The 22,410-nt window shown below is 44.2% G+C and overlaps 1 protein-coding gene across 2 annotated transcripts in view; it reads right to left on the bottom strand.

The window, feature by feature from the left end:
* Positions 1–7,033: 7,033 nt before the first annotated feature.
* LOC144152795 (potassium voltage-gated channel subfamily KQT member 1-like) overlaps positions 7,034–22,410 on the bottom strand; it is a 269,224-nt gene continuing 253,847 nt past the window's right edge. For both annotated transcript variants that reach the window (XM_077684256.1, XM_077684258.1), the window contains one exon: positions 7,034–21,732. In XM_077684256.1, coding sequence (XP_077540382.1) covers positions 21,181–21,732 — 552 coding nt within the window. In that variant the 3' untranslated portion in view covers positions 7,034–21,180. The remainder of the gene's footprint in view (positions 21,733–22,410) is intronic.

The following is a 22,410-nucleotide window of genomic DNA, read 5'->3' as shown; positions in this document are numbered from 1 at the left end:
AGAGAAGGAACCGAGGAATCAGAGATGCGATATATTGTGCGGCATGAAGTGGCCGCCCCTAGAGTTGCTGTATATTGCGTAGCGCAAGAGTTGCGTGTCTGATTCCCACATTCCCCGGGTTCCAGTTCGACAGGAAAGCCCGCTTTCAGTTCTGCACACAAGACCCCGTGTTCAGTCAGTTCTGCTCCACTGACTATTGGCGGTTGCGGAAGTGGCAGCGGCGGCGGCCGCTCAGCTCAGACCAGCGGCCGACTAACGTGCGCCAGGTTTTGTGCGCGCCGCTCCTCGCCACTCTTCCTCGCCGCTGCCGCTGGCGTGGAGGCCCGGCGGCAGCTCGTACATGCAAAACGGGTGGCTTTCCCGCTGTACTTCTATTGCGCACAAAAGTAACGAAGGCTGGAGAGAGACGACACGAGACAGAGCGCACTTTCAACAAACTTTATTAAGAAGTCCCAAATTTATACTGCCCACTCTCTCTCATACACACTCATCAAAAAAAAAAAAAAGAGTAACAAACACATCCTCCCTTCTGTGCATTACCACAATCTTAGGGCACGTGCCACTGCGATTGCGGTTTCACGACAAATCGTTGTCTTGCCCAAGGAAGTGCATCTCCTTTTCCGTCAGTGCGAGGGAGGGAGTACTTACACAGCAGTCCCCTGCACGTGCAATTTCATTGGCCTCTATGATCTCGCGGGTCGTTTGGTTCCTGTTCATTGCTATAATATAACACTTAGCAAACAGGGGGGTACATTTGCACTCCCGATTTGCAGTACAGCATGGATTACCAACTTGCCCAAACCTACAGCCTACTTGGCTTTCCCGCACGACCTGGAACTCAAAACGGCGGATGGACGCGCAACTCTGCTCCCCTAGGGGAGCTATATAAAGGAACTCTAGCCGCCCCTGCACTCGCACGCCATCTGTTGGGGGGAAGGAAGGAGAGGGGCACCTTAGGATCCGGGAAGTTTCCCTGGGCGCCGCAAGGTGGCGCTACGAAATCTTTTCCTCAAGTTCAACTCCGCCGACGACCCCGGATTATCTGCGAGAGGGAGCACTTAACGCCCTCTACACTGGCGTCTCGGGTGCCTTTTAAAACTGGATGTTATTCGAATCAAAAGAGCTTCGAATGCCATCCAGAATCACCCGTGCTCCACTACAATTTCAATGGCAGTCGAAAGCTTTAATAATCACTCACCGTGTGCAGTGGCGCTGCTGTCGCCGATTTTTGTTTTAATACAATATTGCAACAATCAAATTTTGGTGTAGTATTTGGCAGTAAAATTATACGAAAGTGTAAGTAACTCAAGCTTTGAAATTAATTTCGTGGCTCTTTGTTTAATGATTAATCGCAGTCAAGGTTTTTTGTATACTTTTAGGTGCATGTTTTGTGCCCTCTGGCAACACGAATTGGTCCCTTTCTCGCACTGGTGTTGAGAGTAGGGAATTATAGCATCTTGGCATGATCACTAAATAATGTAAAGTTAGAAAGAGCCCCACAATTAAAAATATTTCGTACGCAATTAATATATTTTTGGCATAAGACGCTGTGCGCGTGAGTGCAAGAAATGGCGTTCCACAGCCCCAAATGTCTATCGGGATGCTCATTCGGCTCGACGGTAATTTGAGCCAAATGCCGTTGAAAAACATAGTGTAGCAGCACAACTTCGCATTTCAGTCGAATGACATTCAGTTCCAGGGAATTCGAGACGCCAGTGTAGCAGGGCCATTACAGACCGTCTGTTCAATAATGCATGCGAAATTGTTCACTTACAATGCAGCTGTTCACAGTGAAACGATTCCAAGTAAAACACGAAGAAAGAAAATAAACGGACGGTGCGGGGTCTTCATTCTATCATAAGCTCAATGCATTCTGACAGTTGGTCACCGCCAGCATCGATAGCAACTGTCGCTTCTGTCCGCTCAGGCATCTTTAGCCCGTCTTAGAGCCCCCAACGCCACTCTTTGGAATCTGCAACTGCTTATTTCTTGCTTCTTCCAAATGAATGGTACGTACTACTTTTCCAATTACACTCGGACGCGTTCAAGACACCCGCTCCATCAACTGTCCAGGAGCCTGACAAAAGTCAATAAACAAATGTCGAATCACTCCTAATAAGGCTTGGTTGCTGGATAACTGGTTTATGATCTTTAAATGAACAATTACTGCGCGACTAGACACAGACAGAGACAGGAAAAAAACAAGGCAAAAGCACAGCTTCCTACTTCATCCTTCTGAGAAGTGAGATAACACATATACTTCCGCCACCATTCCTTGCAAACCTTTCACCCGTAGAACACCTATTTTGGCGTGAGTGAACTGCAATTAAAACATTTCGGGTGTAACGAATCGATAAACCAAGGCTAAACCACAAATTGGCCTCCGCTTGCAGCAGCGTCTGCGTGTGAGTGCATCTATTATCAAAATACAGTAAATATCTTGGTACAGTACAGCCACGATAGAATATGTACTGTATGACGCCTTCACCGCGGTACATTGACATGGATAATCTGAGGCAGATTAAAAAGAATATAAAATATTAAATGCCTCCGCCTGTGCCATTAGGTATAATAGGTATAACAGGCTTAACCCAATATTAATATAAAAGAATTGGCCGAGAGGCAAAAGATGTTTTTAACCACCGAAGTGGAAATAAATAAAAGAGGAAATGCTACCAAGCGACACAGTAAACTTAGCTGCGGCAAACGTAGCTTGATTTGTGATTTTATCTGCTTGATTCTATCTGCACGACAGAATCTGAACTGTACCGCGCCTTCACCGCGGTGCAGTAAACTTAGCTGCGGCAAGCGTAGCTTGATTTGTGATTCTATCTACTTGACTCTATCAGCTTGATTATATCTGCACGATAGAATCTAAACTGTATCCAGCCTCCACCGCGGTACAGTAAACTTAGCTGCGGCAAGCGTGGCTCTGGGCAACGGTAAATTGCTTTGCGCGCAAACGAATCATCGGCGGCACGTAAATGTCGCATATACCAGCTGATTCATAGCACCGTGATGTCTAGTCTCGGTCAACCGAGCTGAATTTTCTCATGAAATCCCGTTACTGTAAGACGGCGTTTCCTGGCAGGCTGTTACTTACTTTTACAGTAGCAGTCATAAACACGAGGCCTTATTGTTAACACACGCGTGCAGACTTCACAGGGCGCCTACGGCTTGCGACGTCTTTAAGCATTCGCAGGGACCAATATACACTTCTTAATATTCGCGACGGGACACTATAACGAACGTCGCAGTCTCCAGAAGAACTCGGCGTGACTCGGAAAACCCACGGGATCTCTAGGTCAAGCTAACGGGCATTGTACGCAAGCCGCTTTTGCAACCTATGCAAACTCAACGTATCTGCCGAAACATGAAAGAAGTTCGGATAGGTTCCCATGGGTGGCGCTACAGCTGTAGTACTGCTTGGACTACTACTGAAGGTTACGGTACTTCTGTATAGTATTTATTTTTGCCTCTTGGATATATATGCCTAAGGCGGCCGTTGTAGCGAATGTTTCTTTTTGCGTTGGGCATTTCTAATTCTACAGAAATTTGTGTCGTGCGCAGACATTTTGCTTCACTCATCGTGGAATTAGTGCCCCCGTAAGAAAATATTTGATGATCCTTCGAGGCGAGGACTGTTCGTAAACTCTTAGAAAAAGAGCCTGGTGTGTGTTGTAGTTGTCCGAAAGGGCAGCCAAATGCTTCCCGAAGTTAAAAATTTTGCTGAAAGATGTCGTTGATTCCTGTAATGTATGAATGTTATTGATGCATGTTATTTTTGCTAGCCCACTGTGTGTTATACGTCCAGTGACCCAGCTCATGACGGAAGGACTGCGGTGGTGTTCCTCACTACACTATGTACTCTACGTGTCCCAAGGTGTTCCTGTGACATGCATGTGGCGCCGGCTAAAATGCGCGAAAACAGTGTGAAAGACATGCAAGTTTCTTGTTACGCAGAGTGGGTGGGTGGATCTCGCGCAGCTACCACCTGGTTCTGAAATGGCGGCGTCCCGCAAGTAGTTATGAAAGCACATCAAGTCGCTGCAAGTCTGTACGCATGAAGACATGGTTCACGGGGGATATACTTTACCGCATTTAAAATGAGGGTTGTAAAAAGAAGGGTTAAGGATTTTAAAAATCCAGCAAAATAGTATCTAATAAACTCTAATTGTCTAAAAAACGCTAACCAATTTACGCCGCGGGTAGCTAAGCCTGATGAAGTTTGCTTTTTTATTCTTATATTCTTTTACTTTTAAAACTTCCCTTTTCGCAACAACCCTGTATGGTATTTTGTTTGGCGAAGCTGTTCAACACAAATGTTGCGGGTACGGCTTGTATTTTTATCTCATGCCTGTTATAGGTTCTGCTACAGCCGGCATGCGCAGAGTTTGTTACACGTTTTATCTGTTTTCGATGATACACGGGAGCGTTTGCTAATTCAAACGGTTACTAAATTGTAAAAACCCGCATGCTTACCATTTCAACCACTGCTTCGGAAATTCACGTCAATATTCATCGCCAAAGCAAGAAGCGACATAACCAATTGGGCGGGCAACCAAGCGACGCCGCAATGTGGTAAAACGTAAGAAACAGTAGCGTAAGTTACAGCTGATCAACTTTTAATGAAAGTTGGGGTAGCGTTGGGAAGGGTCATAGACATACAGCATCCAGGATCTAGGTCATGCTCGATTTAACCGGATACATTTGCCACCCCTGTACAGCCAACTAGCAATGCCGCTCGGATAAACACCTTGTACACGTTTCGCAAGGTATGCGATGTCTGTGACACGCTCGGCCTTCAGGCGACTGCTTGCAGAGTTTCCGTCTAGTGAAAGACTTTACGTGTACGTGTTTACGAAAATTGAGATGACCACATGAGCAAACACAGTAGAAAGGTGAGGCCCAGTGTCTCTTTAAAAACCCATATGACGTGTTTGTACTATATTCTTACACTGATACCAGGTAGTGAAGTAATTCCAATGTGTCAAGCCTAACCGGGCGTCATTGAAATACAGTTTCTCCACGTAAATACATTCCCTTTGAGCTTTGCTTCGTGTTCCCCAATGAAGTTGCTTTTGCTAATAGAGGACGTCGGCGAATTTTCATCCAAAATATCAATTTTCTCTTCTATTGTACTAGTTTTTTTTTTGCGCTGTTGCCACAATTTGTAAGCTTTCTAAGTAAGCAAAGTGCGAAAACAAACTGCGCTTTCTCCGTAAAGAAGCAGTGCCTGTTGCGAGTTTCTGCATTTTGTAGCAGGCTAACGTCTTGAATAACGGGAAGTATTTGTATTATTTCAGTTTGCGTGGCTTTTTTCGCATCTCTTTTCGGTAATTGAATCAATGTCATGGGTTACACTGGGGAACGTATGGTTGCGCAAAACAGCTGGTTCTACCTTCATTATGCAATTGTTCCGGATTGACCACAAAAAGTATCACAACGCAATGAAAAAAAATTGTTCGGTGGTACACGCTGCAAACACTTTTGGCCGCCATTTAAGTATAATTCGTTCAGCACCACCTCGGGAATATTTTGGATCCGATGTGTCCGTACTACCCCATAAAACATAACGCACGGGTTAAGAGTGGCCAAAGTGCTGCCGATTATGAATTACAGAGCCATTGATGGTATCAGTTGCGATTTCGGCCGCAGAGAGCCCGGGAGCGAGTGCGGGGGCGCCCATGACGCCACATTTTTTGTTCAAGCCAGAAGGCACCCTTTGACAACGCGGCTTCTGCCGAATGTCAATTAAAGATTGGTTCCACCGCAATCAGCCCGTCTGAAACTGCCCAGAGTTGCGGTAGGCGGGGCGAAACAGGGAAAAACGCACAAGAACCTCACCGAAATGTTTACTTTGTGTTGTTGTCGGTTTAGTTCTGAATATGCGTGTCAATCGCTGAGAGGGAACGGACATACCATTCTGAGTTAGACGGGCAGGAGCCTTCTACGTCACACTCTTTCAGCGGCGGTACCTACGTTACACAGCGGCTGAGCTGGGCGTTACCGGGCCTCTCAAAACGGCGACAATAATATCTATTTGAAATGGTTGCAAGCGACGTTTGACGCCCATAATCGTACGAAGGCAACTTGGCAGCTTTATGAAGCGGACCATATCAGTTTTTCGAAATATTATTAGCAGTACTTGTTTAATTTAAACGAAATAAGTAGACTCGCAATAATTCAAACTCGAAGGCACCCCACGATTTTGTTTGAATTATCAGGTTTGAATTGCCAGAAGTTTTCGTAGGCATGACTCGGAGCAACAAACAAATTGTATTGTAACAATAGAGTAACATATATCTAATTTGGCAACATCCAGACACAATATTGAAGTGCTATTCACACTTCGAAAAAAAGAAGCACGAATGGTCATGCGTCTCATTATCGTACATGGCGGGAATTCCCGCCTGTCGTCTTGTATTTTTTCTTCCATGTTTCTTCCTCAATGCACACGCGGTTGTCGCGCGCGTGGTTTCGCTTTGAGACGTGGGTTCAGGTAATCGGCTTTATTTATGACTGTTGGTGATGTAAAAATGCTAATGTGCAGCCAGAAGCGGCAAATGCAGCAGATATTCTCGGGCGAGGACAAGCAAGAAGTACGAATTAAGGGAATTCGTGCAATATAGCAATTTGAATTAGGCGGCTTTAATACCCATTGAAACATGCCGAGCCAACCAAAGGTTTGAAATTTGTCTGAATTGACCGAAAGTTTTAATTATCCGAGTTGGAATTATCGCGAGTCTACGTATAAAAATAACTCCCAGGAGTACTCCTTACTTGGTTAGCCCGGTATGTACTTCGTTTCTGTAGTGCAATTCTCGCAGTGTTCTGGTCCGACTTGCGGTCAACAACTGAAGACCTACACCAAGGCAACACAAAAAGGAAAAGCGCGGCTGCTCCAAAGCTTGGACGACATAAATGTTGATATATGGGACGGGCAGAGTTCCGTACCTCCTATTGAAGATGAACGCCTTCGCCCACGGCAGGCGCAATGCAGTCAGACAGAACACAAATAACCACACGTAAGTCTTCAAGTGAATGAAATGTTGTATTTTACAAAGTTCCAAGAGATGTTTCACATTCGCACACACTGTTTGGAAGCTGCACTTGCGTCATAAAAACAGACACACACGATCCCTCGTCAGTGAGGCGAAGGAGGACCAGGCATCGTACAATCTCAATCCTCTGTGTAGTAATAGTGAAAGTGTAAGCGGTCATCACATAATATTGTGGCAAGTAATTGCGAGGGTCGAACAAGCTGAACACCAGCCTGAAACTTTGTACAAACGCGCCGCAGAGAAAGCTTCGCTACACGTGGCATAGAAAATGCACCGCAAGGGAGGTCTTTAGTTTCGAATTCTTTTGTGAAAACTTCAAAAGGACGGCAGATTCCCAGGTTAGCAGCGCGTACAGTTCGCCAGAAGGTCTGTTGTATTTAGGAAAATAGCGATTGGTAGGGTATTGCACTCAAATATGTATAAAAGCGGTCATTATCAACGTCCTCTTTATACAGATGTGGAACACCCAGAAAACTGTTAAAAGCAGGAGCCTGTGCAGGCTTTGGTAAGTATACACCAGCACCAGTATATCAATAATAACTTGAAATTTTGCTCAAGATCCTCTTACATTAGGCAAGACCACTTGTAGATAGATATCAGCATTGTGTCCCCTTCTGCTTGGGCTGTCCAAGCTACCCACACACTCAACCGATCAATCAAGCACCAGAGACTTGGGTTATTTGATTTTCGCTCAGCGCGCTTACTAAGTGAACGGTAAAGCCTGAGAATGAGTGAGGCTATCCTTGAAACAAGCCTCCTTAAACCTCGTTGCAATGAGTGCACCTCGGAACTGGCTTCTTGCTTTCAGTAGAACCAGGGTACGTCGTAGTTTTAAGCATAGAACCGACAACTTCTTTGCCTTCGTTAGCAAAAGAAATATGTACTATGTAGCCAAAGAAACAAAATACTAGCAGATATGTTTCACCTGACAAGAGTGCCTATGCGCAATATTTCTCGCTGTCGCATAAAAGTGCAGTGGGACGGCAGTATTGCGCAGCCGTTACGGCGGGCTGTAGAAAACAACCGCAGTTCTGGTCACGCAACAACGGCACCGTTTTTCCGATGGCTTGTTGAAAACAATACCACAGACGATCGAATGACAACACTGTTTACAGCCACCATAAATGAAGAGGATCGATAGTGGAACATTTAGCAACACTGCACCACATTTGACGTAAGTCATTCTTGGGCTTCAGACTTTATGAACACATTTTGTACAATATGCAAACACGCGCAAAAAAGGAACACAACGCGAAGAGCACCCCTGCGCGCCATAAATGCACAACTTATTTCTATTATCCAAAAGCGTACATTTCTGCACTTTATAGAACGTTTTCCATGACAATTTTTAGTTGTTAAGTGATACTGAATGCCGATGAGTGCAGAGTGCCGGCCATTGCAGACTGGTCTCTATAACTATGCAGTGGTTGAAAATATTTAAAGTAAATAGAGGGCAACAAAAGCTTATTTGCTAGTCCTCGAACAATGAACCTACTAGTAATAGTCCGAAGTAAGAGTCAAGTTGTAATTACAATCTCTTACGCAAAAAAGCAACCGTACGGGCAGCATACTCACGGCCCACGCCAAATATTGTCGCTCTAGGCAACAATTACGAAAGCTCGAGTGCACGAAGAAAATTTGTCTCGTGAGGTATTATTGTAAAAATTGAAGTGCAGCCACTTACTAGATCGTCAGTTTTCTGTTTCCAAACCAATCACTGCAATTTCACAGCTCTAAAGCATAAGTTAGCATTCAGTGCGAATGGTTTTGATATAGCTTTCATAGTGCAAATGCTTTTAACCCTTTCAGCCCTGATATTTTTTATTTCAGGCAAACAATGTTTTCTGTGTTTTTTATTAAATTGTAGTACCTCATAAGTACACAAAGAAAAATATAGGTAGCCGTGCTAGTACTCGGATTCATTAATACGGCAATTTAGAGCATGGGACAATTTAAAAATTTATGTTCAGCACCTACATCTTTTTTGCATACTTTCCCAAATAATGACGACATGAACCTAAAAACAAAAAAATGAGCTTCGTAGTGAACGATTTTGTAGCGAGCGTAGTGAATTAATGGTAGTGATTTATAGATTTACGAGCTTGGGAATGAAGCTGGTAGCTTCACTTTTTTCAGCCTCAATGTCCTAATTTTCTTTTAACAAGAGCTTCTTCGGCTTTGTAGCGTAAAGCTCCGCGAAAACACCACATCGGAAATGTGTATTGCAATGGGCGTCGCTGAAGAAATATGCCCAGGGAACTAGCAATTTTGGTTTTGTTCGCTATGCGCTAGAGGAACTGTAATGTGACTTTTTTATATTTTTATTGACACCGCCAGGGCCAAAAGGGTTAAAAATAGCATTTGGCAATGGTCTAAGTAAGATACCATGTACAAAGTACAACCTACGACGCTAAGTAAACTAAGAGCTATGTTTAAGTAGAGGAACTATTTCTGCCTAGCATTTTTACTTACATATGCGCTGAAGCACGCAGGCAAGCTTGGCCGTCATTGTTTCGTATAAGGAATCTGCCCTACCAAGACAAACATTCTGCGCAAACTGTCATCTTTCTAAACCTAAATATGTGTTTTCGTATCGACTCTTGTTCCCATCAACCGAAGGCTACATCGCTGCCGGTTACAAAAAATCTACGTTTTTCTAATTTTAGGTATTTTTCTCCACTTACGCACTTGAACATGTATTTACAAGTAAATACAAATAACAGGATTTCGAAGGAAATCTGGCACTTTGAACCTAACGCACTACTAGGAGCTCCCATATCATCAGAACGAAGTGTGCACTCCTAGAAGGTTGTCTCGTATTTTATTTGACCTTTTTTGCAGCTGAGGCATCTAGTGTTTTTGTTCATGCCACCATCCACTGTACCTTAACTATGTGTTATATGGTTTACGCTGGTTGCGTTGTGAACACGCTATCGACCTACTTAATTTATACCTCCACGCTAATATTGAGATTAGATTGAAGGTTTAAGCAAAGGGCCTCAGAACGCTAATAACTTAAGCTCTACTCTCAAATGTCAGCCTAGAACTACGCCTAGATCCGGCATTCTAGCAAATGTTTGATTATGGGAAAGCGACTATGTACTGCAGATGTGCCGCGCAAAAGCAATCACTCAAGGCGGAAACGGACGGATGATCCTTCTTTCGCTTGTTGCGCAACGCGTTCCAACATTTGTAACAATAGATTCGCATTTTGACGGGAAGGGGGGGGGGGGTAAGTTTGCTAGTGCCTAGTACTTAAATGTATGACGAATTTACGCTGCCATACTTTTACAACGTATGCAGTCAATGTTGGCATAATCAGAACTTCCCAAAAAGCTGAAAGCTTCAGAAAAATTGTGTAGGTTAGATGTTTTGATACGTGACGAACTGTTTGCGAGAACAAATAAATGTCCTGACGAACTTCTCGAACAGCTGGTACTAGCTACAGATTCTGAGCTGAGATGTCCCAACGATTTCATACCTGCAAAAGAAGCTGTTCTTGTATTGCTCAGTGAAGCTGGTCTTTTGTCTGAAGCCCAAATTATAGCTCTGACAGTTTTTTTTTTCATTATTACCGTTTGTCTCAAACGAAAAACTAGGTTAAAGTGATTTCGTAACATTCGCCACCTTTGCGATAACACAAATTTAAAATCTCTTCAGCTCCAGTGGGGAAATTTCGTTCATTGATAGTTTCAAGATACTATTGGGCTATTTCTGACTCAAACTCCGCTCATTTTTCAGGATGGCCACGAAACCTTCACGCTACTTCGCGGAAGAGGGACCTGTGAAACGTCGCGACAAAAAATGACAGTATGTAGTCTTCAATGACAATCGTTGAACACAAATGGAAATTTTCTAAAAACATGTCTCGCAAAGCATTTGTATGTTTGTGTGTGAGCACGAATGTGTGATTGTGTGTGCATATAGCTTCAAAAAAAAGTACAGAATGCAAGACTACCACGGCGAAAAGTCAATGTGCAGTATTCTGCTGACTTAATATTAGTCGCTACGGTACTCTCATGGTTTCTCTGACCAGCTGAAAGCACATCTAGCCGAGGAACTGAATTGCGTCCGTGGGTCAGTAAGCTGTTTACAAACGCAGATGTTTCCGTAGTGAACCCTCTCCTTTTGATGGGACAAAGTTATACATCGAGCTGAACGCGTACAAGCGAGTTAAGCTTACATGAATAATTAGTTAAATGAAACATAACGTAAACAAAAATTAAACATAACGTGTTGGAAAAGGCGGAAAAGATGTACAATTACAAGCGTACACATAACAAAGCGTGGCAGTCGCCACAGGACCGACTCTGTATTGTATTCAAAACATAAGGATTGCATTTGTAGCAGGGTAAACGCTATTCACAACTACGCACGTAGTTGTGCATGGCGAGTTCAACCTGATATGTAGGCGCAGGAGAGCTTCGTAAAAGAAAAATGAATGTACTCATAAGAAATTATATTAAATCTTGAATATATCAGCTATGATCACATGGTTAGTATTTTAGTAAATTTATCTCTAAGAATTCAAACGTTTTTGTATAGGCGGATATTTGTTTTATATTCCACCTCTGCGATTCTGCACTCCTCTATAGGATTTGACCTTGAATACGTATTTTACACTTCGCCTTCTACTGTGAGCCATTCTATCACTGGAATGCTCCAGCCGCATTTTAGATGGCGCGAACCATCGGCTGAGATCAGTGGCATGTGTAAGCCAGGTCGCTTTGTGAAGTTCAATGAAGCCAGAATGCTCAAAAACTGTCATGCATGTCAACTTCACAAAGCGTGGTCAGAGCGCTCCTCCAATTGTAACATTTATTGGTCTGAGTGCCCCGCTTTATAATCGTCATCGCCATGGACAAAGCGTCTACGTGCACGCTTTTACCTTTTCCGCTCCTCTCTTTCTTGACCGCTTTTTGTGTCACCTACTGAGAGCAAAGTGGATGCACATCACCCCTTGTAGACAGAGGAGACGCCTACAGCCTGCTCAGCATCTCGTAGGCCACGAAGATCGATTGATTTTTGTCTGAATTAAACACGAAGCAGGATATTCTAACTCTTTTCCACCATTTTGTGGTGCACATGTAACGTCGCTAGCTACGGAGCAATCCACACGAGCCACAATCAAAGAATCGCCTACAAAACGTTCCCTCTCGCGCATTGCATGTAATTTAGAAAATCAGTATGTGCGTTTGTTCTCAACTTCCCCCCCTCTGATTTTAGAATATGTGGCGCACAAATGTTTGTTTTCAGTATAATCTCTAGCGGAAACTGCATTAATAAAATATGGAAACAAAAACGGTTTCGATGGCGGAGGAATGAAGAGGGTAGAAGTTACTAGGTGACGCTTCTTTCTTGCCAAGGATATGCAGCGGGTGGTGATTATGATGACAACGGTGATGATAGTGAGGTACTAAATGAACTGGCACCGCTGTGTGTGCTACGCTGTCTCTGCACGCTAGCCTATCAATATTGCAAATTGTTTGCTGCCTTTGGCGTGACCGGTTTAGTCTATTTTGTTCATTGGGTTCTCAATGTGCCACCCTTGCACAAAGTAGCAAATCCTCGGTAGGAGCCATTTTCCAACTGCAAGTCACTAACAGAGAGCTTTCTGTGTTACCCTCTGTCGCACTTTTTAACACGTACCACAAGGTACATGCTGCAGTACACAAAGCAATCGATGTAATTTAAGCCCCATGTACGTATAAGTATATTTGAACACTAAAAGTAACTTAAGCGATGGAAAGGTAAAATTCGTCCTGAGCAGTACCATTCGTTTTTAGTTGTACACAGAATGCCTTCATCACGTTAATGTTAGATTTTATCGCACTCATTTAAAACAATGTTACAAAGCTCTGCCATGTAAAACGAGCTCTAGAAATGCAGTCCTGCAATTAAGATCTAGGCATAACTTAGTACTGAAATAATGGTCTGCATTCTTACATGAGGCATTTTTATGTTTATGTTTTTTTTAATCCGGTGTGCCCTACTGACAACCTACACAAACAAAACAATTAATTGCTGCTGATTTCTGAGTGCTGATCGCGCCTTGTTGAGCACAACCTGAGACAGATCTGTAGGTCAACTTTGGGAAAACTGGATTTAATTTCAGTTTCTTATGTATCAAACTTTGCGTAACTGTTCCAAGCCACCGCCCCGTCATCCTTACTACAGTTAAAAACCATTAGACTGTTTTGGCCTAAAAGGAAATTTCTTCTCGCCCCTGATGGGTCTCACGGTGCCAAGTTCGCAAGTAGAGAGAGCACACGAGGCATAGAAGGTACGAATGCAAAGCAGGAGCAAGAAGATAGGTAGCATTTAAGCACTCGTAATATAAACAAAAAGGCTTTAGCATCTAAACGAGTGAAGGTTTTGGCTAGTTGGTAACGCATATTTCACACAGCGCAAAAACAGACAACGGAGGAAGTAAAGAGCAAAAAAACAACAGATCTGTAGTTTGAACCGACAAAATCTGAGGAACTGTAGTCGATTAAAAGATGGCGTCCTTCTCGAGCGTTGCATTCAGCTATATTCTTTAGCCCTTAATATTGCCTTTGTGGGCAGAAATTTATGACCGTAACACTATTAGAGTATAGTAATCATCATACAAATTGCAGTGACACGCACAAAAACTGGGACGGACGAGTGCGGGATTGGGGATTGAGAATGGAACATTTTCGTGAGGGCAGCGTTTCGGTGGGAACAAAATTTGGACAACTGTGGGAGGGGCATTTTTTTTCGGCCGTAGGAAACCAGCAGCTCAACCTCACAAGAATTTGAATAAACAGGACTTTTTCCTCGCGTAATACGTAACCTGCGAGGCTTGCGACGTAATCCTCTTCAAAAGGATAAATTTTGTCGTCAGCTTCAAGGTATTTCGGCTACAAGTAGTTTTCTGTTTTTGGCGGGATGTAATAGATCGAGTTCTTTTTCAAGAGCGTCTAAAAACACCAGCCATGAAGATCACCTTCTTGCGGATGTTTGTGAATCCTGTTCTTACATTCGGCAACCCTGAATGGTTATTAAAGCGAAGCATTAGTGTTCTTACCGATGGCGTCTGTAACGCTTCCTATGGTTGGAATTAAACACGGGTGCCTCGCGTTATGAAGCCGGCGTTTATCTCATTGCTCCATTTGGCATGGTGGCTGCGGTTTGGAGAACTTAGACGACAACCAAAGAATCCGTCACGAGAAAGCTTCGCGTTCACCCATCGTCATCATTTGACGGAGTGGTGCATGATTTTTAACCGAAGAAGTTATGCAACCTAAGAAGTTATGGCGGAACGCCAAGGGTTTTAACTTGACACCAACATTCCGATCCCCTGTAAATAGTTAGTAGATAAGACGTTAAATAGTTAGTAGATAAGAAGTTAGAAAATGCTATTTACGTTAAGTTGAGTACGGAGAATGTACACTAAAAGCTCGGCTAGGTTGATACCTACGAGGGATGAAGTAAAACAATTTGGGGGTGGGAGGTCGAATACGAGACGCCTCCATAAGGCTATTTTCCAACAGTTGGCGATGATGACGCTAAGATTTTATGAACGAAAAAAAAATTATTTAAGTAAACGGAAATATGACTAATCAAATACTTGGTACCCCTAGCCTTCCATGGTTGCTCTGCTGAGCATGCGGCGCTTCCTCTTGTGGGGCTATCCATGTGTTCACTTTTCTTACTGACCTGTTTTGTTACCATCTGGCAAGAGGTTCTCAATTCCCAATCTACCAGACGAGGGCTCTTCCTGCTGGCAAATGTATTTTCGGCGAAAGTTTTGTGGCCGACCATTGTTAGTGGCCGCAACAGCACGGGAACTAAGCATCCCTACTTCGAGCTGATCTTTTCATGCAAGTAATTCCTGGGCTGAAAATTACTGAGATGATTGGCTGATGTTTGGTCAACAGGCTAATATAAACAGCGCATGCCAGCATAAACGCGTTTCAGCGTTGGGGCTCTCGGACTGCTATGAGCAAAAAAAGCTCTCAGAAAGATAGTGCTTTGTGTACCAGGAGCGAATATTTTTAACATGTTTTTAAACTTTTTTGAATAAGCCGAATGTTAACAGCCAGCACTTAGTGTAGTCACGGTTACCTAAAGGCAATAAACGTTTTTTTTTTCAAAAATGCTTGTGCACTTCCGTAAACCTTGCAACCCATAGAACTCTACTTGAGGTCTGCCGTCAACACGACCCCACCGTCGTAATGGCCGTCGCCGCGGTGATATTACTCTCACAATAATTATCAGTAGGACGCCTGTTTAAGATGAACCCTCGTCTTGGTCACTTCCTTCCACATTTACCGTATGTGAAGTGACTTTGTCTATTGCCCCAAAGTTTCCAATCACATTCTCTACTCACGTAGAAGTTTCCATTACTTTACATTCGGTACATGACGGGCGCACCAACACTTTTGTACAACAACCTTACACACACCTTCATTTCAGAATTCCAAAATTCACAGAAAACCTCCAAGACTCGAAAATAATAAACAAGTTCACGGGGCCCCCTGTAATATAAACTCCTCTTGTCGACAAAAACCCACAAAACGGTGAGGATGGTCCCGGGTGGATAAGCTCGTGTGACTGTCGCATACGTCGAGGACATGGGTTTGTATTAGCTGAACGTTTTCTATTGCTTCTAGGAAAAAAAACTATTGGGCGACAATAGAGGCGACACAATTACAAAGGGGACGGAGTAGATATAAGTAAAAAAATTACGGTGTAAATCTTCGATGACCGCAACCACTATTTTTCTCCGCTCGTACGACTTTTTTGTTAACATCTCAAAATATTTAATAATGAACTGAGAACATACTCATGCCCTGTTTTAGAGAGACCTGTTTTTGGAGAGATAATAAAGAACGAAGACATCAAACTCACTGAAATAAACACCAGTGACTTGAACTTCAAAGATAAAAATAAAAAGACAACCTATTCACGGTTCTATTTGACAAAGCATAGCTTGGCATGACGGATACGTAAAAAACAATTTATGCAAACAAGATTTTTCGCACCTTTTTTACCGGAACCGGAACAAAAAAGGTCTCGAGGGCCTTTTTGTGTTAACCTTGACGGCAGAAAATAAATGGCATAGCTTCTATGCACGAAATAAACCCATTCATCGCTATACCTAAACGATCGGTAAAATCCAAATAGCAGTGATTGCAACGTTGAGAACAAGTTTCAGGGTAACCAAAGTTTGGGCTTGCTAAACGTTAAGCTGTTGAGAACTTGCTGATTTGACTGCTAGGATGCAAGCCCGCATTCCTGAATATGCCTAGTCACTGAAAATTGCAAACTAAATCAAAATTTATATGTTCTTGTTCCTTTACGGTGAAAACTGTTGAACTACTTCGGCATTTGCAACACAAGCGTTCAGCACAAGCGCTCTCCAGAATGGAGGAAAATTGCTTTACAGGCCTTCACAAAGTATCTCCGAAAGCTAACTTCCAGAGCGCATAATTTACGTATTGAGAACATGTGACTATAGTTGTTAGGTTTAAAATTACGTGTTAGGGATGATCCTGTGATTTATGCTATCTAAATTACGTCGAGATGGCAATGTGTTTTTGCCGAGTCTGATGCTACCATTTCGAAACATGTGACGTACGGTTAGATATATTTTCTCTGAGTTATTATTAACACCTTACACTATTTTCAACACTACGGCCACCAGAGTTTCCCTAACACACAAAGAAAGTAACATAATTCAAATCAACTACATTGTGGTTTGTATAACACAACTTCCGAGCTCATTAGGCAGCACTTTCTACCCCGGTGCCTGTATTCTTGTCACAAACTATATATCCTTACTCATGGGTGCTTTATACCCACCATAAAGGCTTTGCCGTTTATCCTAAGAAATATTAACATTGTCTTGTGTGAAGTGAAGACAAAAAAAAGAACAATGTTCTATTTACCAGAACGTTTGTGTACAGAAGCCAGGGACAGAAATGAAGTTCGACCCGATAAACATAGTAGCTTCAACATGTAGCTTCGACATAGCCAATACAGAAGACAAGAGGAAATAAAGAGTAGACTGGACGAATGCCTTCGTTCGATCTCTTTGTTGTCCCTTGCATTTTCTTTTTGAAACCATTTAACGATTTAATGCACCCCAACTGGCCGAACGTTTTTTTCGTGAGCCAGAGAGAAGCGGTTTCACATATACTTGTTTTTCCCCTCTCGGCTTATTAAACCTACGCTTAAAATATCATAAGCAGTTTCTACCAACAATAAACGCAGTAAATTACCAAAGACATGCATAACACGAAACCGCAATGATCATAATGCTTGGTTTTGAACCGCGGGCCCAGTGAATTGTCTGCAAAGCGTTCGCAGAAATCGTGCGCAGCAGTGCGACTGAGCCTTGATAACGACGAAGAACAGAACCATGGGAAGAACACAAACGGTATTTGCAAACAAAACTTGTACACCGGGCAGGTGGTTGAGGAAGGAGTTAACGCAAAAGCCAACTGAGAAATATTAAAAAAAGAAAGCCTTCTCTTCTACGCACCTAGTGATCATTGCACGCCACCATGGTTAACACAGGGAATATTTCCCAATTGCGGTAAACGAGCTTTTGCCAGAACCATGGAACCATGATGGATTAGTTCTATTTTAGTATCTCTTGCCGGGCTTCAAAATTCTGAGAAAAGGGGCTATCATTGAGGGCTTTCTGATTTATACGACTACGTGGAAAACCCATGCAGCCCTACGGTAAACATTCCTACCAGTGAGTAAAAATAATTAAGTGTTCGGAGCTAACTTTCCCATGAGTGCGACTAAACTAAGTACCCATAGCTAGAGTTGCAGTATCTAAACACAGTTGAGGAAGGCCATCGACATTCAGATAAAAGAAAATTGAAGGAAATACGTTTGTTTTGGAGAAAAATTCGACCATAATGTGTTTTGGACAAGGAATGATGCCCTCTTCGACTCTAAGCGAAATCATACCGGGAAAGGCTCTCTATCTCCCGTCAATGGCTTTTTTGTGACATAGATGAACGAGTCTAAAGTCGTGCGAAAGGCAGGCTTTAACACTGGACAGCTCACCGAAGCTACAGCTGCCGAGACTTGCCGAAGGCATTTTTGTGATCTTCTAGGTACGGGGGTGAATGATATCTAGATTACCCGAGAAAAGGCGACCCTAAATCCGGCTTCGCGATTTCTGAAATCAAAATTATAGAGCAGGTGGCGGCACTGTCGCTACGTTGTCAGCAGTATCTAATGTTTTAGTTATTTTCTAGTGTTCAGGTAAAGGGGCTTTCTCAGATGACTTTGCCAACACCCTTGAGCCTTCCCGGATGCCGTTGCTTTAAAAGAGTAAACCGTATTTTTGCCTCAAGTCTCACGCTGTTTTATGACCGTGCTGATGCGGCGGTCACCAATTAGGTGCTCTTCAAGGCAACCTGAATTTTCTGCAGCCGTTTTGTAAGCCATGCTAACGTCTCTAGAGGACGGCAGCTGCAACTATCGAATTTCTTGTGTTGCCAAGGCCTCCTAGTAAACAAAGGTTAGGCGCTGCTTAGTTATTTAGCCCGCTTCAAAATGCGTTTCCCTCTTGTTCAAACTACGTTAACCACTACCCACCATGGTCGCTTCCCGGTCAAAGGAATATCTCTATTGTACATTCTAGCTTTAATTCTACTTTTAAGGGCAAAGGCCTCACTGCGCAGGTAACTGGACAGTGGAGTATGAAGGGACCTCAGACATCGTGAGAAAACCAAGATTTTCGGAAAAACAGAACTCAGGTTGTTTTGGTTGTGCTATCCATACTGATAGAAGTGGAAGAAAAATATGTTAGCAAAGCAATAGCACATCAGTTGTATTCCTATCTCTATGCTATCTTGTGTTTTTTGAAGTTTTCTACTCGAAACGAAAGAAACTATTTAGAAGCAAGCAAGCCCTAATTATAATCTTCCGCACTGGTTTCAAAAACTGCGATGAAAAATTGTCAAATTTGCTGAGTTCACACCGTGCAAATTCAGAAGAGCAAGACTGAAGTGAAATATAAGTACATAAATGCACGCAGTGGGGCCATTGTATTCGCGAGGTCGATCTGCGCTGGAAGACAACCTGCCTATCACAACGTAACCATGGTGCTCAAAAACAAACATCAACTGTGTCTGTGTCTCAACGCCGACGTGGTTGCCCCTTATAGGCACCTCAGAGTTATTCCCAGGGTGCAGATTCTGTGCATGCGGAGAAGTGTAGTCCTTTCAACGTGACTTAACTCAAAGCAGGTGCTGGCCCCAAGCCCGGGACTGGCCTTGGCACTGCTGATTGTAATCATGAGGACGACGAGGAGCTGGAAAACGGTCCCAAAACGTGTGCAGCGCACGCCTTTTTAGGCGCGCAAACAAGGCGCTCAGTGCTGGTGGTACTGGAAGGTCAACATGCGACTTACTTACACCATGCTTTCTGTGTCAAAAACAAAAGCTATGTGGACTATAGCCAAGCAAAGATGTCTTAGGAGGTAAAGTTTTACACATTTTGGTGATTAAAAAGGAGGATTAACATAGCAGCATAACACGCAGTTCCGAAGGTAGAACAGCCCTAGAGGCTTGTAGCTGCAATGATTGTAAGCTGGCAAGTCAAGGATGCCTTGGAACACTTATAGAAACTGTGAGCACACTGTCGAAATAAAAACCATATGCACGCTAGTTGGCTCTGAATTCAACCAGCGTTCCGATTTCCAACAAAAATTTCCGTCTGAGCTTCGTGATGTGGTATATTTTGCAAAACTTTTCTTGCAGAAAAAAAGTAGAAACCCATAACGCTTGTATTTGTGGCACATAATATGCATGAAAGCTAGTGATATGCCCCAAAGAGGTTTGCACATCAAATAAAAGTACAGTCAAGAAAATGCCAACAGAAATTCCGGTGTCCATTTCAAACATGCACTTCGAAGAAAGAAGCATTGCGAAAATTTGCAAGTTTCTCAGTGTTTCACAGAAACCTGTAAGCTTCGAGCAAATTATCCAAAGAGGCGGTGTTCCTGCAACGATGCCCCGTACGTTACAAGGAGGTTCCAAAGACGTACTTTTTGTGTTTACTTGCACCTTTCAAAGAATGCTGCGAAAAATAGTAGGGAGCAAGGGAAACATACAGCCATCTCCCAGTCGGTCCTGCTTGCGGAAGATGATTAGACAAGCTAAACTACACAGAAGAAGGCAACACAACAGAACTAGTTAAGTAAGGTTTGAACCATCATGACCACAAAACTGCGACATGCGTAGAAAGTTGTATGCCCGTATCTATTACATTGAGGTCGAGCAACTGCTTGTGAGCACAGAGAAACACTTCAACAAGCCCCTTTCGCGGTCAGTTATCCCAACAAAATTAGACCGTCCCGAGCGAATATAACTAGCGCCTTTCGCTGTGGGGCGATTTAATTCTCACCTGTGCATTCATATAAACTGTGTTATCGGCGCATATGTCGTCATCACAAATATATTCTGATAACGGAATGTTTGGCTGTGCCGTGGATTGTGCCACTTCCGCAAATAAACAGCAGCCTTGCTGCAATTGGGTAACAATATCGTGCTCGTAGGAGGCTTAGCTGGCTCAAGATCTGAAAGCCGGTCCATCTAGCACGCACAGCACAATATAAAAAGAACAACGAGCCATGCGGCGCAGGTTTGCGAGACCGACAACTGCAGGCTATGGCACATAACCGCACAAGCCGTACCTGCCAGTGAATGCCTTAAAACGCTCATTCGGAAATAACTCAACACTTCTAGTAGGACGCCTAACATGCACAAAAAACTAAACGTATCGAGCGTCCCGTGCCAGTAATCTCGATGAATGAGCCCCTGTCCAGAGCGGCGGGTGTTCGGGGTGAAGTATTATTGCACGGAGTACTGGCCGTAGTGAAGTCGAGAAAAGTAAGGCTTTTGGAGCCGCGAACGGGTTCGCGAAAGACTCTGCCGGGCTTGTCAAACTGGCGTCGAGTGAGTGCGCATGGTGAAAATCGCGTTTTCTCGGGTTTCCCGTATATCGCAACTACGGCAACAAGGTGCGAGTGGGCCCAGTTTGAGCTCAGTCCATGCGCCGGCGGGAGCACGGTGCGAGCGGCATGCCCCGGCCATTTCCGGCGGGACACACCGCTCAGTGATCAGGTGGACAGGTTGTGCAGCGTCGGCCTGAGCAACGCTGCCGTCTCGGTGACGGACACGGTCACCACGCTCACGTCCTCCTCTTCTTCGTCGGCTCCGCTCGGCTCGTCGTCACTGGCCGCCGCGCTCTCCGAGGTGCTGGCCGCCGACGAGCACGCCTGCTGCTGCTGCTGGGCGGCCGCCACGTGCCTGGCGCCGCAGTGCTGCTGGTTGCGGCGGCGCAGGCGCGACCCCAGGTCCGAGTTGCCGCGCTGGATGACGCTGGGCCGCTCGAAGGTCTTGCTCACCGGCGTGTTGGGCTCGCTGCACTGCTTGTCGAGCAGCGGGGGCGCCGCCCTCGCCGGAGCGGCTGCAGCGGCCGCAGGGGTGGCTGGTGGCGGCGGCGGCGATGGCGCCATGGATGGCGCCGCGGATGGCGGCGGAGGTGGCGGCGGCTGGTGGCGCAGGCCGAACCCTGGCGGGTGCCCCGCCGTCGGCACGGCCAGGAGCCGAGCACGGTCCTCCATGTACATCTCCATGAGCTGGTCCAACTTCGACTCGATGTCCTCCACCTACGCAACCCCGCCACAAACTAAGCACACTAGAGTGCCTGCGCACTGGAAGGCTTGGAGCCAAACGGTGGACAGACGCCTTGCACTGCTATTGCGTGACGTCGTCCATGGCATTTGCTGGACAACTGGTTGTTCCCAGCCATTTTTTTATAAACTCGACGCAACAACTTAAATGTCTAACCCTCTCCCTACGTGCTGAATTGCGTTTGTAGGGGTACCAATTATATGGTGTTTGTCCTTTGTCCTCCGTGCATTCTGTTTGAGGTTTTGCGCGTAAGCAACGCTTAAGGGATTAAGTCGAAGTTCTCTTTCTGGCTTCGTTCTGCAGTTCAAACCATGTAACTAATTATTAATGCCCAATCACCAGATGTAACATTGAAAAAAACACCGCTTGGCGTTTGTGTGTCTAGTAGCAAAACGGCCACAAAAATGGCCGACTGGACAAAGAGGGTAAATGAAAATAATTGTGTTTACAGAAACGAGGAAAACTTGGGACTGGATTGGAATCAAACACAGGGCATACGGAGTTGAAAACTTGTGGAATTTAATAGCCTAGTGTTTGTAGCCATATTGGCCGCAGAAAACGTAGATACAAACACGGCAGCCGGTTTTCCATTTATACAAAACTATTAGAGACTCTAATGATGACCTGAGGCCCAATGAGATTATTAGTAAATA

Source organism: Haemaphysalis longicornis, unplaced genomic scaffold (assembly GCF_048455015.1).
Source record: "Haemaphysalis longicornis isolate Haplotype H1 unplaced genomic scaffold, Haemaphysalis longicornis Haplotype H1 scaffold_9, whole genome shotgun sequence".
In the NCBI taxonomy this organism is placed as follows: domain Eukaryota; kingdom Metazoa; phylum Arthropoda; class Arachnida; order Ixodida; family Ixodidae; genus Haemaphysalis; species Haemaphysalis longicornis.
This window is presented reverse-complemented; position numbering and strand designations above follow the sequence as displayed.